The sequence below is a fragment of the Carassius gibelio genome, chromosome B18 (genome assembly GCF_023724105.1).
Source record: "Carassius gibelio isolate Cgi1373 ecotype wild population from Czech Republic chromosome B18, carGib1.2-hapl.c, whole genome shotgun sequence".
NCBI classification, from domain to species: Eukaryota; Metazoa; Chordata; class Actinopteri; order Cypriniformes; family Cyprinidae; genus Carassius; species Carassius gibelio.
Window position 1 is genome coordinate 19,932,771 of NC_068413.1, and position 15,786 is coordinate 19,948,556.

The 15,786-nt window shown below is 36.1% G+C and overlaps 1 protein-coding gene across 4 annotated transcripts; it reads left to right on the top strand.

The window, feature by feature from the left end:
• The first annotated feature begins 2,712 nt into the window (after positions 1-2,712).
• LOC127977016 (DEP domain-containing protein 7-like) lies at positions 2,713-15,436 on the top strand. Of its 4 annotated transcripts, none has more exons than XM_052581656.1 (9): positions 2,713-3,032; positions 9,037-9,430; positions 10,324-10,454; positions 10,593-10,785; positions 11,689-11,909; positions 13,221-13,363; positions 13,753-13,878; positions 14,376-14,454; positions 14,569-15,436. In XM_052581656.1, exons 2-9 carry the CDS (start codon positions 9,045-9,047, stop codon positions 14,781-14,783), a joined length of 1,494 nt encoding a protein of 497 aa, XP_052437616.1. In that variant the 5' UTR covers positions 2,713-3,032; positions 9,037-9,044; the 3' UTR covers positions 14,784-15,436. The 4 variants fall into 4 exon arrangements, with proteins under 4 accessions (XP_052437616.1, XP_052437617.1, XP_052437615.1 ...); XM_052581657.1 differs by lacking the exon at positions 2,713-3,032 and adding an exon at positions 5,261-5,393; XM_052581655.1 differs by lacking the exon at positions 2,713-3,032 and adding an exon at positions 5,261-5,379.
• The last annotated feature ends 350 nt before the right edge of the window (positions 15,437-15,786 follow it).

Consider the following 15,786-nt stretch of genomic DNA (forward strand, 5'->3'; position numbering starts at 1 on the left):
TCAACCATACTTGGCTGAATGTCACTTCACTTTCTTGAAAGAACCACTGTTAGAGTGTCTTGCTTTCATTTCTGCTTTCATTTAAAATCAAACTGATTTCATTGCGGGGAAAAGGTTACTCACAGAATTGTATCTAAAATGTTAGTAATAACTTATTTATTAATTGTTGTGTAGGCCTATAAGCAGTTATTCGACAATGGTTTGAGACACAGCCATGCATTGGGGAAAATAACAGTGTTCTTGTTTAGTTGATATAAACTACATTCACCATTTCAATGTTCCAATGGACACAGACGTTTTTATCTTGAATGTGCTTCCGGTTAATTTAACTGTTCAAAACCCATCCGTTACGCTGCTTGATACTGCAAACTAGTATTTATTATCATTTTTAATTTAATTTATTATCATTTTTTATTTAATTTATTATCACAATCGTAAATGCACAGGATTATAGTGCAAATTCAGGCTTATAAATATTACATGACTAAAATCTCTACATCTATCATTTTAACTTGAGGTCATATGTGATAGTCCAAAATCACTTGAAGTGTGCTTAAAGTTTTGAAACAGCTGTGTTGATTTAAATAGGAGGAGGAATCTCGGTGGAAGAGAAATTGTTTCTGCCACGAGTCTCAAACCGGGAGTCAAGTCTTTTTTGTCTTGTCTGTTGTCCTTGTTCCTCTTCCTGCAGTGATGGACAGTAAGCTGTGACCGGTGATTTATCTCTTAGCACACTGACATAGCTCGACTGGGAGAGGCTGGTTGATCTTTAGCCTGGTTTTACACAGCTTTACAAGATGACGTGCATTGTCTGTGTGCTCCGGGAATTTAGAGCAACCAAATCAAGAACATCACTTATAAAATCTGCAGGACTGATTTCTGATGAATGTATTAAGAAATAATGCTAATAAACTTTTTTTCTGGATATTTTGCCTCATTACAAAAGAGGATGGTTATATATAGTCAGCAAAATTATATTTAACTCAAACTAGATTCAAATCAAATTAAGCTTTGTGTCCAAAATCAGATTAATTATAAAAGTAATTAAATAAAATATGTGTTCCTCTTGTTGTGCTCTACAAGAGTATAATCTCTTCTCTATACTCTTTAGCAAATAATATAATTTAAAATAATGTACATAAGTGTGAACTGGATGTAATGTTTTGGAACGAATGCATGTTATTCACAAGTAAAAAATTATTATTGTTCAAATCTGAATTACATGCAATTGTCTGAACTTAAGTTGTCTTTTGAAATATGGATAAAGTGTACTGCCTAATGTACTGACAAGCATTTATGGCGACCTAAAATATGCCATAACATAATTTCTATCGAAACTTTAACATTTGTAATGCAATTGAAAACATTTAAAATACATGTGCTTTAGTATGATAGTCAACATCAAAATAAGTGCACTTCTTCAAAGCACTATGAAATTATTAATATGATTTAATATGTATTTTTAAATAAAACTTCTTTTTTTACATTATTAAAGTGCACTTTTTAAAAGTGTACTTAAGTGTGTTAAGAAACTCATGAAAGTGTCCTTTTAAGTGGCCTTTTACTTCAATAATATTATATTGTAAGAATACCTTTTTAAGTATACTCAAGATTTTAAGTGCACTTCAAGTGCACATTCTACTTTTTTCACGAGGGTGTCCTTTCTGCTCTGTAGTTGTCTCATGGAATAACTATTCAGTCGTGTGTCTAAAACTGTGTTACTTCAGTACGGCTGCTGAATCAAATATGATTGTCGCAAGCCACAATGCAGCAATCTCAAACATCTCTGTGGCTGGAAACAAAGACCTCAGTATCCACGAGTGGCCCGTCATGAAGGAAGCCACTGTCCAGTTCAGTCTAGTGAGGGGTGTTGGTAGATTCCAGGCTGGATATTGCAGAACTGGATGTTTGTCCAGTCCCAAACGTCTCGGACACATGAGTATGGATAGGGTGGTGCTGCTGGGGCCGTGTGGGACTCTGACACACGGTCAACTCATTGTTCTGGTTTCACTGAGACTGCAATTCACTTATGGGGACAATCGATGGGCAATTGATACAATCCACCCACTAACCATCCATCCTGGAGATACTCGGTGCATCAGACAGGAGCTTCAAGACCCCAACTGGCTTCATTTTTACAAGATTAGATTTTACTAAGTCAGAATTTAAAAGTACATTGAAAGTCTGCATATCTGCCTGTTATTTCTATCACATCTCATATATATATGTGTGTGTGTGTGTGTGTGTGTGCATATTTAATTGTGAAGTATGAAATATTTTAGATAAGATACAATTTTTCGTTTTATAACAGTAGCCTAAGGACAAAATGATTTATTTTTTATTAATTAATTTATTTTTTGCATGGCAGTAAGAAGAGTTGGGGGGAGGGGCTCATAAAAAAAAAAAGTGAAAAAATGTCACAAAGCATGTCATAGTGCAAACACTTCCTCACAAAAAGACTTCATTGTCGAGTGCCATTGACTTCTTCGAATATTTAGATTTTATGGGAAATGTGAGCTGGTTGGTTCTTCAAGGGATTCAAACATTCCTCGAGACATTTCATACGTGTCCTGTGATGTCAAACATGACCAGACCAATGAACGTGACAACGAGTGTAACACCCTGGTCATCAGTAATCACTTATCACACCCTGTGTTCCCATAATGCCCAGGTGATAGCGCACCCAACATAAAGAGCTCAGATGGGCAGTGTAGGGGAAGGGCAGGCGGCTCTGGGTTCTTGATAAGAAAAGCAGAACAACAGCCAGGTATTCTGACCTTGCTAACTGGTTCTTCAGCATGATTTAACCCTGAGCTGTAGGAATGTGTTGACTCAAGAGTAAAAAGAAATTGCTTTAACCTGTGACACAGGACGCAGAAACGTACAGAACCAGTTCTGATGACACGCGTGCGTTTTTAGTGCTTGGAAGCCTAACTTTTACCAAGAGCTTATTTTGTTTTATAGATTTTTAATTCAATGTATTTTGCATGAGGTCAACTCTGGAACTTTTCATCGTCTGTTGTTCTGAGTGGGTAAGTAAACACTTTTTATAGTATCTCTAACCTCTCAGACAAACCTGAAGAGTTTGTTATCTATGTCCTTTAAAAGTTTTTATGGACTAGTTTTCAAGACAAAATATTAGTGTTAAATCGAGGAATGTGGAAGATTGTGGATGTTCGACTGACACATGCTGTTTAAATCAGTGTTTGTGTGTATTGAAATCAAGCAAAAGGACAGTTAAAGGGATAATGACTTGGGGAAAATGAGTGAAAGAGACCCCCTGGAGAGTGTGAAAGCTAGCATTGAGAGGCAAATTCTGTCTTACAATCGTTTGGCCTGAAAACTCAGACAAAGCATCATGAGGAAGAGCCGTAGAAAATGACTTTCTAGATAAATCCCATCCCTCCCCCGTCGAACTGGTTTCTTTACCACGTTTAGCTACTATCTCAACACTGACACTTATACACTAAAAACATAGTCCAGACTGACTCTTCCTTTGGTGCTTAGGACTAGGTTTTGCTTTGCTGCTGAGCTCAGGATTTTCAAAATCTCTTATTTTGAATGTTGTACCAAAATAACACATTCTCACTTTTTTTAGCAATCTTATACGTTTCTCAAGTTGTTGTTTCCGAATTCTCCTTCTATTCTCATTATTCCACTAAAATTTTCACAAGATGGCCATAACATCCATCTGAAGGTTTTTATGGGGATGCCATTGGCAATGATTTACAAGGCGGGTGAAGTAGGACCTGCAAATGCACGCTATTAAAAATGACCTGTGGGTTTCTCATAACAGAGGCCAGTCTATGCAGCGATGCATTAAATATGCATATCAAATTACAGTTTTCTCAGCCCCTATTATCCACAGTCTGTTAATATTTCTGAGTAGCTAAATCCTGGTCAGGCTAAATTCCTTGAACTAGTCATGTTTTCTAAGAACTGAATTGTCATTTAAAACCACACACCATGCTGTGAAAGCTGTCTGTGTTTTTAAAACCACACACCATGCTGTGAAAGCTGTCTGTTTATTTCCCGGTTATCAGACTTCTTCTTGTTCAACCAGTTGAGATTGAGATGCTGAAACTATTATTTTTAATTGTTTATGATCTTGATAAGCATCAACATTATCTCAGGTGACACAAGACTTTCACAGAGTCTCATTTGACCTCCAGAGGCTAATGTTGCACCTATACTTGCAGAACAGTTGATGATTATTATTTTTTATTTTAATTAACTTAAATATTTCATCATTTTAATAAATTTTTGACTAGCCTAATACATTTCAAGTGTTCCTGGTCAGACTGGTAGAAATAATAATAATAAAAATAGTAATAATAAAACATATGGAATCTCATCAAATCAAAATGTTATTTTGTTTAAAATGAAAGATAAATTTTGGAAGAAAATGAAAGTACTTTAGCATATATCTAACACTTATGGAAAAAGCAATTTTTTAATAATACATTTAACTAAACTGAACATGATTTTGGACACTTAATTGCATATCATTTACAATTACATTAAAATATATTTAAAATATATACACTTTTTAAAAATATATTTGTACAGTGATAATGAATTTGATGCAATTTAAAATAGATCAACTTTAAATGAAATATCATTAACGCTAAATTTGAATTTATAATCAGGTATTTTACATGTGCTTTTGTTAGTCAAATCAAATTAAATGCAGTAATAAAATGTAATGATTGAAAATGTACAGTTAAACTTTCAGTTTAGCACTATTACAAAGTGTTCTTTTTAAAAGTGTGTTAAGAAAGTCATAAAAGTATATTTTTATTTCATTATCTATCTATCTATCTATCTATCTATCTATCTATCTATCTATCTATCTATCTATCTATCTATCTATCTATCTATGTATATAAGATTTGAATACCATACAAGTGTACAGTTAATAAAATGAAACACTTCTTTTTAACAAGGGTTGCCACTATATAGAATATAGAAATGCCAATATATCTGTGGTATTATGGGGGGAACCATGGTTAATTTCTTGTTTAGGCCTTAAATATCGATATCTCAAAAAACCATGAAAGGCCAAGATAAGTTTTTTGCTGTCTTTATAACGGAAATATTTATATTTAGTGGTGCTTGTTTAGCATTCGCAAGTTTCAGTTACTGTTTGAGTGTTAATGAACTCATTATTATGCTAATAAGCTCACGACTGCCCTCCTGACGTCACGGCGAGGGTGTGGAGAGCGCGCGGGTTCTTGGCTGTAGATGAGTTCAGTCTCAGAGCGCGCGAGTGTGAACATCAGCTACTTACAGCGCGAGACCAAAGGAGATGGTTCACTTCGATACAGCAGCGGCGCGACGCAACCGGCTTTAACCCCAACTACATGCACGGACCTCCAGGTAGATTTCTGCGTGTACGACTGACTGTTTTGATTTTATTTCGTGTTTGCACCTATGAAATATGAATGCATAAGCTACTTCGTTTTTAACTAAAATGTAAATGCTAAATAGCTTAAATAAAATAAAAATATCCATATTACTGCATTTTTATGTCGGAAAGGATGTTTTTGGTCCTTACATATAAGATTTGTCTTGTAATTGTTGTCTGTAATTGGTAAAATAATACAAAATAAATAATGCATTTCTGATGTGTATTATATATATATATATATATATATATATATATATATATATATATATATATATATATATATATATATATATATATATACACACACATAGAGAGAGAGAGAGATACATACATACATTTTCATTCAGATGCGGTTTTGCATTTACAGTAGCCAGAGGGTAAAAGCATTTGGCGTGTCTGTGCATGACAAACTAGAGAGCTCTTAGTTCACATAACTCTTATACACTTAGGACAAATTAGCAGAGTTTGTCCTAAGTTGTTTCCAACATGATTCTGTGTTATAACAATAGCCTGGTGTATTTGTGTCATCATGAGGTGCTCTCCCTCTGGGGTTATTTATCTGAGTGTTGGGCAAACACATCAATGTGTGCTGGCCATCAGGAGAGGAGTGATTCCAGCAGATGCTCTCTGTCCATGGGGACAAACACCATAGGTATTCTGCAGATACTGGATTCACATTTGATTGTTACACCGGTATTATTCATGCACACTAACAAATCAACAACAAAAATGTCAACAAAAATCTTTTTTTTCAGACATTTTTCATGATGCAGGCTTGTACCCACAGCTGTGGCAGGCAGCTGTGGCCTAATGGTTAGAGAGCTGGTCTAGTCACCAGAAGGTCGTTGGTTTGAGTCTTGGTGCTGGCAGGAGTTGTAGGTGAGGGGGAGTTAATGAACAGCGCTCTCTTCCACTCTGAATACCCAGGGCTCAAGTGCCTTTGAGCAAGGCACTGCACCCCCAGTTGCTCCCAGGGCGCTGGATATAGCTGCCCACTGCTCCAGGTGTGTGTTCACAGTGTGTTCACTTTTCACTGCTGTGTGTGTGCACTTGAATGGGTTAAATGCAGAGCACCAAGTCTGAGTATGGGCTACCATACTCGACAAATGTCACAACTTTTGTCTTTCATAATTCTGTTGGGGCATCATATTTTCATTTTAACTACGTCATTCCATTCCTGTAGTACACTAGCATCATACTTGTTTGTAAGGTTCAGTTACTTTTATATGAAATAAATTATTTCAAATAGTTAACACTTAACACCAAAATCTCAGCAAGTAGGCTACTAATACAGTTTTTCAACCAGTGGTATGCAAATGAACTAAAGCCTACATGATGTGAACATAACAAGGACGTTTTCCTTATCAACTAGTTATCAGATGGAGGCATGAATCTGACGAGTCTAGTCAAATCTAGCCATTTGGAAAGAAACAAAATTTATTTTTGTTTTTTAGTTTCTGTATTGATAAATAAAGCTTTTCCAGATTTGCTCATTTGTAAAAACAGTAATTAAATATAAATTTTTTATAACATCTAACGCACTTTGTAAAAAAGTGCTTTGTAATAGTCAAAATAATTTTTTTCTCTAAGTACATTTTAAAGCAATCTTTTGTCGTGGTTTAAATGCACTCAATTTGATGTTATCTAAAGCGTAAAGCCTAATTGATATTTCTTTAAATACAGATAAAATTTTTATCTGATGTTACTTTAGTGGTTAACCGATATATTGGCCGATATTTGGCATTTTTCAAATATCTGCATCTGCCGAAAAGTTTTTCTGCTTGGCCGATGTGTTCGAGGTGGGACTTTTATTTTGGCACACAGTGCTCAAACTCTCTCTTGTTCATCGTCGTCGTTAACAGTTCCGTCTAATATGAATTGAAGTCTGTCTAATAATCAGATAAAACAGTTAAACAAAGGAATTAATGTATACAAAAAATATTATAACGATTGCTTTTATATTACTAGTAATAGAAAGGCAAAAATGATAATACTTTCTTGTTTGCCATCAGCATTAAGTAAATACGCATTTATATTATTTAAACAAATCTTTGAATGACTAATGAACATTTAATCTGTGATATCTTGTGAAGTGTGCCTTTTTATCCAGCATGATTGCGTGTTCTCTGTGTGATGGTCAGCCTGTGCTTTAAACTTTAAACGTGATTTCAAATTATGCTGCACTTTATGCATTCGCCCACTGTCATATTCATGTAATTGTCTCTATGCTGTATGTAAAATAAGTGTTATCATGGCTTTATTTGAAAACGATTTCCAATGCACACAAACTTCCCAGAATACTGAGTGCCCTGTTGGGTACAGTAGTTACTTCCTTTTTAATGATATTTGTATAAAATGTATTTGTGAAAATACTTGTCAGCTAAAATATCAGTATGTTTATTTTACACATTTATTTTTTAATCCACTGTAAAATGATTTCAAATTTCTTAAAAATATATATTTTTTAAATGATATCGGCTTTATATCGGCCCCCTGCTTTTCAAGATATCGGCATCGGCTGTCAAAAAACAATATCGGTCGACCACTAGTTACTTTTAAAGTTAATATATTTGAAATGTACTAAATCACAAATTCTTATAAATATGTTTAAAAAACATGTGGCATACAAGTTTCAATAGAAATTACATTAAAGTATGTTTTAGTTTTTCATAAATAGTTGCCGGTACATTCTGCAAAAAAATTTATCAGTACAAGAAATTATGAAATGACATATTAAGATGTACATACGTTCTATTTAAGTGGCTCAAACGCTTATGTTAAACAAATTCAATTCAACTTTAAACTATAATACATTTCATTTAATTGCAAATTACTTATATTCTAGTCTATTTCTGTAATTACAAGAACTCTTTTCAAAAACATGCTAAAAAGTACTTGTTTTTTAGAGGGGCAAACAATGACTATATTGTATATTCACACAGCTAGCATTAATCTACTGTTCGCTGCATCTCGGATTTCCCAGAAAATCTCTTGAACCACAGTCTAGAGAGAATCTTTTGTATTGAAGCCAGCTGTTGTCCACTTGACGCAGAGCCTTCATATTGAAGACTAGGGGTGCGTCTCTATGACATCACAACATTCATAGCCACCCCTAGTAAATATCCTGATCCCTGATGGGTCATAATCATTACTTCAGAGCTGCACATAAAATTCAGCAGGAAACACTTCTTTCGAGAAATGATCAGAGAGTGTCTTTTATAAGGCTTATGAGGTACAGTATTGTTCTTGGAAGCGGATGCTCTTTTTGTTGGAAGTAGGATCTGTAAAAGCTTTCTTTAGTCCAGCGTTACAGCCATGAGAGCAAAACATGGGAAACTTCATGTTCTAGAAACTGTCAAGATGATTATAATGATAAAGAGCTGAAATTAAATAGCTGAAACCTCTTGGTCCAGTTTCAGAAGTCTGAAGAAGCTTCATTTTGTAGACTCGTTCCAGTATTAATAACAGAAAGTGCCAAATTCAATTTCTTTTTAAAGCCTGACTAAACGTATTAAATGCATCTCCTTTCAGTCAAAAGCTATCGATTTATTGAATGTGTGGGAAACACATGAATGCAGGCTGAGATCATTATTCTGGCGTTTCTCATCCAGTCCATCTCTCGACAGAGACAGGGATGGCTGGGAAACCATTCCGAGCCACGTACATCTGGACGAACATCATCAACAACCTTCAGACGCAGGTGGAGGTGAAGAGGAGACGTCACAATCTGAAGATCTACCATGACTGCTTTCTGGGCTCCGAGGCCGTGGATGTGGTTCTGGCTCACATCATTCAGAGCAAGATCTGCGGAGACGAGGAGGTGCCTCGTTCCAAAGCGGTCCGCCTCTGCCAGGCCCTCATGGAGGCCAGAGTCTTCGAGGCGGTGGACACAAAGGTGTTTGGGAAAGAAAAGAGGCAAGCCAAGTTTGAGGACAGCAGCTGTAGTCTGTACAGGTTTCTAAACAGGCCGACCCCAAGCACATCAAGCTCAGAGAATATAGATAGTGAATGTGACAAAAGGTAGGTCAAATCACCTTTGTTCAGTGAATCTGTATACTATATAATCAGAAAATATAAGAAACTTGTAGAGGTTGTAGACCTTCCTCCTAATGCTTTCTCTAAAAGACTGTGGCCTGAAATGAATCAATGTCATTTCAGACCTGTAGGACCTTTTTTTATCTGTGAAACATAAAAGGAGAAATTTTGAAGACTGTGCTGGCTGCTCTTTTCCATGCTATTACAGTGAATGGGGAATGAGGATTTCAAGCTTCTAAAAGGAGGCAAAAACACAATAAAAGTGGTCCATATACAATTCCAAGTGTTTTTTAAAGTTATATTTTAAAATCGAAGTCATTTGTGTGAGGAATCAAAAATGAAAAGTCGTTATTCATTGATAATAAATCAGCCAAATCAAATCAGTCGGGTTTGTGTTAGAATCACTCATGAACGTGATAATTTGAATTCATGATAAGATTTGACATATAATGATTGTGCATCATTACTTCTCTCATTATAACTGAATGTTCATTTTTGGGAGAAAAAGCAGTGGCAGATAACAAAATGTGTGGAAAACATGCAGAAAAGTTCATTGTGTTTCCATTTACAGTAGATACAAGTGCTGGTAAAACCTTTTAGTTGCACAGAGATCTCACAGAATGCTTGGTATTTTCTCTGAATTGTTTTTTCTTTGAGATTTTATTTTTTGAAATGGGTCAACTCGACTGAGGTTGCTATTAAAAGCCAATCCTCAATAAATGCCCATGAAATGTCAACATCACAGTGAACCATGGACTTAAAATCCTTATTTGGTGATTCCTATGAGAATGCATGAAACTCGTTCAGCTTGATCCTTCATTGGAAACTGTTTCAGACATATGACATACTCATAACTATTGTCTGATTATTATCTTCAGGAAAGAAGATTCTGAGTATTCAAACAACTCGCCTGTCAAGACGGAAAAGTCTCTAGAGGATGTTTTGGGAAATCTGAACATGAACACAACCATCACACCACAGATGATGAATCTGGGGTTATCACAGGAGTGTATGTTTTCTTTGGAAATATATGCATGCTTTGTATAATGTCATGAAACATGATGTTTTTTGACTGTTTGACAAAATTATCATAAATCTGTCCTAAAAGTTTTAAAGCTGACATGTGTCATGACTGTGTCTGTATCAGTGATGGATGAAATATGGCGACAGCAGACGATACTGAGGCTCCTGAAGCTGATTGAGCTGCCTCTTCTGGAGAACCTGTTGGAGGGCAACGAGAGCCCTCGCCCGCCCCTCCACAGCATGGACAGCGACCCAGACCTCCTCTACACCAGCAGCTACCTCGACCGTGAGATCCTCAAGGCCTTCAGTGAGGCTCAGTATGCTGATCATTTCCATATCATGCTCCTTCTCTGTTTGTTTAACTCTCCTTTTGGTTCTGGGCTGTTTTAGAGTTGCGCTGACAAAAGCTAGAGTTTTACATTTTGTTCAAGAAATATATAACACAATGCAAAAGTGCTGAGATAAAAACATCCTTCTCCAGAAATTGTGTTATAATCTTATACTTGCATTGACACATCTCAAAATATAAAGTATTTAAGTCTTTGTAATAGTCACACTATGTAAATTATAGCCCCCTAAAGGTTAAAAAACAAAACAGCACATGGAAGAGTATTTTTTTTTTTTTTTTGGTTAATGAGTAATGATAATCTTTACATTTGTCAATTTCGGTGTTTCATCATTTCATAAAATACAGGTTACCTGTATACCAAATAAGCCAGGTTTATTTAAGTTAGTATGACTTATTGTGAGTTGATTTGGTTCAAAATAAGTAAGACTAACTGAAATAAGCCTGGTTTATATGGAAACACGCCGCTGGAGTTTCTTTGATGTGACACGCACTTTCCCGCGAAATCCGTCTAGACAAAACTGTAAATTATTATAATATATTTTTTAAGTGTTTTTTTTTTTGCACTCTTTCAATAACATTATTATTAGTAGTATTATTATTGTTAATTTAAATGCACGGTAATCTGTGTTCAGTCTAGTGTCAGCTGGTCATTATGTAATAGATAGCATGTTGATTTCTCCCACTCATGTACAAGAAACTCCCTTTTTGTCCACACACATTCTGGTGAAGGAAATCTCTTAGTAAACTTGCATCTTCTCATTCATTTATTCTGTCCTTGCATTTTAAGTGTTGTGTATTTTTAGATGGCTGTGCTTTTAATCGATTCTGTTATCTTTGCATCATTTTCTTTCCTTTTCCGTCTCATTAACAGAGCAGACAGCTGGTTGTCGGCGGCTGTGGACTGTCTGGAGTTTCTTCCTGATCAGCTGGTGGTGGAGGTGAGCCGAGGACTGGCCAGGTGTGCGGAGGAGACGTCCCAGTACAAGCAGCTCCTCTACGGGACCCTCGTTCAGCACTACGGCCAGCCGGACTACCCACCGCTGCTCAGCAACCACGTCTTTGACATCCACTCAGGCGTCTGCGAGCTGCTTGGTGAGAGATCACGCCAATATATGTTAGCTTGACCTGACTTTTATAGAAAATTAAACTTATTAGCTTATTAGCCGCCCCTGTTAAGATGAAGTACTTGTTATTATGTAATAATTTACATTAAAAGAATATATTTGCATGAACTGAATGTAATGTTTTTGGACACTTAGTTGCAATAACTAAATGCAACTAATTTATATTAAATGCAATTAGCAGTTAGTAGAACATAAGAGTGCAACATTAGCCGGTCTGACCGTAGCTTTGTGAAATTATATTGCATGAAATCTGCATGAAATAAAAACAAGCAGACGTGCTGAGTGAGAACGCATGTTCACACACTGACAGCAGGTGGCGCTTATGGAGCAGCAGTGAAGCAGTGTTTAATTTACTACTGCTGTAAACATTAATATGCATTATAAGGAGGTGAGAAAAAAGAAAATAAAGTTCATACAGTTCATATACTGTCATTCCTCACCCCCAATTCAGTTTATTCCCCCAATATTTTGTGTATCATAAACAGTGAGTTTGCTCTGCCTGCGACAGTATTTCCTCCTCTTTGTGTTCGTCTTCAGTGTCTCCGACTGAAGTTTTAGTTGTGTGTTATTAATCCTACTATAACCATTAGTCAGAAGTGTATGCAGTTAACAAGTATCTCCTCTCTATTCATGATGCTGTTTACGTTGCTTAGCCAGTTGTACCAGTATATCAGTTTCTTTTTTTAGAAATCATACCGTGTGCATAATTCAAACCTGTTTACTAACATCACCCACCATTATTAACAACCATACAAAACATCCTAGCAATGTTCTACAGGCGGTGTTGGGAAGGTTACTTCGGAAATGTAACAGGTTATAGATTACAAGTTACTCTATTTAAAAAAACACAAAATCAGACATTAGCTTCGCGTTTTACTTTGAGATCGTTCAGAGGTTAAATACTGATTTAAAATCAAATCTTTGCAGCTCTGACAGGAAACACTGATATCTAGCAAAACAAAGTTAATCTAAAAAAATTAAGAATATACACAAACCTAAATAGGAACTAAAAGAGTTCAAATAAGCATGTGTCTGTGTGCTAAACTCCTGAAACACTGGTGTCTCATGTTTTGTCTGTTTGTGTGTGAAAATATTTTTTAACTGTGGTAACTGTAATTTAATGACACATTTTTTGCAGTAACTGTAACAGATTACAGTTGCATTTATTATGTAACCGTCACATGTACCTAGTGACTCTCCAACACTGAGTATACAGGCCACTGGAATGCTGTTTCAGATTGCTCAGAGATGAAAGTATTATATTGTTCTGTGTGTGCAGTGAACGGGAAGCAGGAGCAGGCTCTGGAGTCTCTTCAGCTCTGTCTGAAGCTGCAGGATTCACGCAGTAGAGAGGAGCTCCGCAGGTTACTGCGCTTCATGGCCCTCGCCGCCGGCCCTCAGGAGACCAGACTTCACAAAGAGGTAGCTACCAATCATCTCACGTCTAGTGGAGACTGAGAAATACTGTTTGAGTGTGTGTTTTTATGCTCAAGTCAGTCAGTTATCTGTAAAACAAATAAAGGATGATACGGAGTGCAGGTGTATTTTTAAATGACATAGTGTTTAGAGATCATTTGTGAAATGGATACAGTATATGCACTGAAACTGATGCAGATCTTTCAGTATGTTTCTAGCTAAATAAAACACTACCACAGTGTTTCCGTCGCACAAAAGTGTCATTGTTAAACGCAGAAACTAAAGAGAGCTTTGCGGTGGCCGTGCTTGTGAAAACCATTTATTCCACCCACAGAAATGCCCTTCCTACATCCCTACAGAAACCTGACCAGCTGATTGTTTGTTTTGTTCTGTAGATAGAGAACAGAATGGCTGTGAAGAGGGCGTTCTCCAATGCTATTGTGTATGGGACTAAACTAGCCAAGGGGAAGGTGGATCTTCTGGTTCTTTTCATGACGGACAACCACCACGACCTCTTCAAGGTGAGCCTACAGTATACAAACACTGTAAATGACATACAATCAGACATATACTGTACAATGTGCTCGACTGTGCGAAGGTCTGGGGTCTGGAACAAATGCTGTTCTATTGAACTTTATATTCATCAAAGAACCCTGAAACAAACATTAAGCAGCGAAAAACGTTGTCATCTGTTGGTAATAATCAGCAAATCAGTATTTTAGAATGATTTCTGAAGATCGTGTGACACTGAAGACTGGAGGAATGATGCTGAAAACTCACAGGAATGCATTATATTGTAAAATGTATTTTAAACTGTTATAAATATATGACTTGTATTTTGATCATATAAATGCAGTCTTGTTGAGCAAAGCATCAGCATATGTAATAATCGCAACAGTCCTTGTGTTTTAATATGAGAGCCTTGTTGTGAATAACTCAGCTCGTGGTTCTCTCATAAAATTGTGTTTTATGAACTGTTGACAGCTTTTGTAATCACCTGTCTGTGTTTTTACTCTAGATTCCCGTCACTCTGCACAAACTTGTTAGTGATAAACTGGCCAGTGTCATTAAAGGAACGGATCCCGATCTCATCACAGGTAAATCTACAAATATACCTCAGATTGTACATTCACTAATATATTTGTAAATAAGCCACGGCTTATGATCGTTGATTTTCTAAGAAAACCCATTGAGAATCTCCACTCTCTTAGGAACAACGTACTGTCGCCGTCTGACTGGAAAAGATTACCTGGAAACGGTTCAGAAGACCACCAGAGAGGAGCTGTGGACCTTACTGCAAACGATTCACGAGAACTCGAATCTGTGTCTGAAAGAGAAGCGCCGTCTGCTCGGACAGTTCTACAGAGGACATCCCGAGATATTCGTGCAATACTTCGGCAACAGGATATCCAATGTTTATATTTAAAGATCTTCAGTTAATTTTATATGTATGATATGTAAAAAGTATTGTAAAAATGTATCTATTTAAATTTGTATTGATAGAGAATGAGATTTGTTGGACAGTTAACACATCTGATGATCACTGATGGACTTGATGATATTATTTTACCACTTACTGCCCAAAAAACCACATTCAACTCAATCCTACAAAAAAGTGAACAAAGAGTCCTAACTGCTCGGAGTTGAACACGTTCAGAATATAAAGACAGGAAGTAGGTGGGTTGGTGATTACAGACAGATGCTGAAGGCTGTGAATCTTCTTCAGTTTCTGTCCTCAGATAGTAGACAGAATGAGAACGCTTTCTTGGCCAAAGTCTTAAAGAAGCTTCTTTAAACTTGTAGGAGGAAAACTACAAAGACTGTTTCAGTTGTTTTTGATATATTAAATGCAATAAGGGAGGCATAAAATGTACAGCAGTCACTTGGAGATTTACAGTCGAACTGAACCAGCACATGAATATTTTATGTGGCCTTTTAACACGTAATGTCGCTGAACAGCAGTTTTGTGCTGACTGGAGGTGACCCAGCCACTAATGTCTGTTTTAACACTGTGGAAACTTATATTGGCTTAAAAAGCTACATTTGGAGATGAAATAAACCTGTCACAGAAAACAATTATTCATATTTTACTGATACTTGTAATAGTCACTTGTACTTTTCTTTGTTTTTTGTAGCCTGATCCAGAAACATTCACTCTCATTCAGATCAGGATTATTATCATTAGCTAAAACTAACGTGTGTGTGTGTGTGCATGCATTTCAGGTTTCATTCAGATACTTGATGGACTAAAATAAACTGAAAGTTATATTAAAATATATATATATATATATATATATATATATATAAATATATATATATATATAATTGATATAACAAATGTAATTGTAAATATATACCATCTATTTCTTTTCAGTCAGACTGAAAAGAGGTCAAGAGTTCAATCAATTGAAATTTTAATCAGATTGGAA

What these genes read in the sequence shown, in the direction of transcription:
- LOC127977016 (XM_052581655.1), top strand. An exon ending in GATAGTGAATGTGACAAAAG is followed by an intron (nt 9,431 to 10,323) that starts GTAGGTCAAATC and finishes TATTATCTTCAG; the next exon opens with GAAAGAAGATTCTGAGTATT. An exon ending in GGATCCCGATCTCATCACAG is followed by an intron (nt 14,455 to 14,568) that starts GTAAATCTACAA and finishes CCACTCTCTTAG; the next exon opens with GAACAACGTACTGTCGCCGT.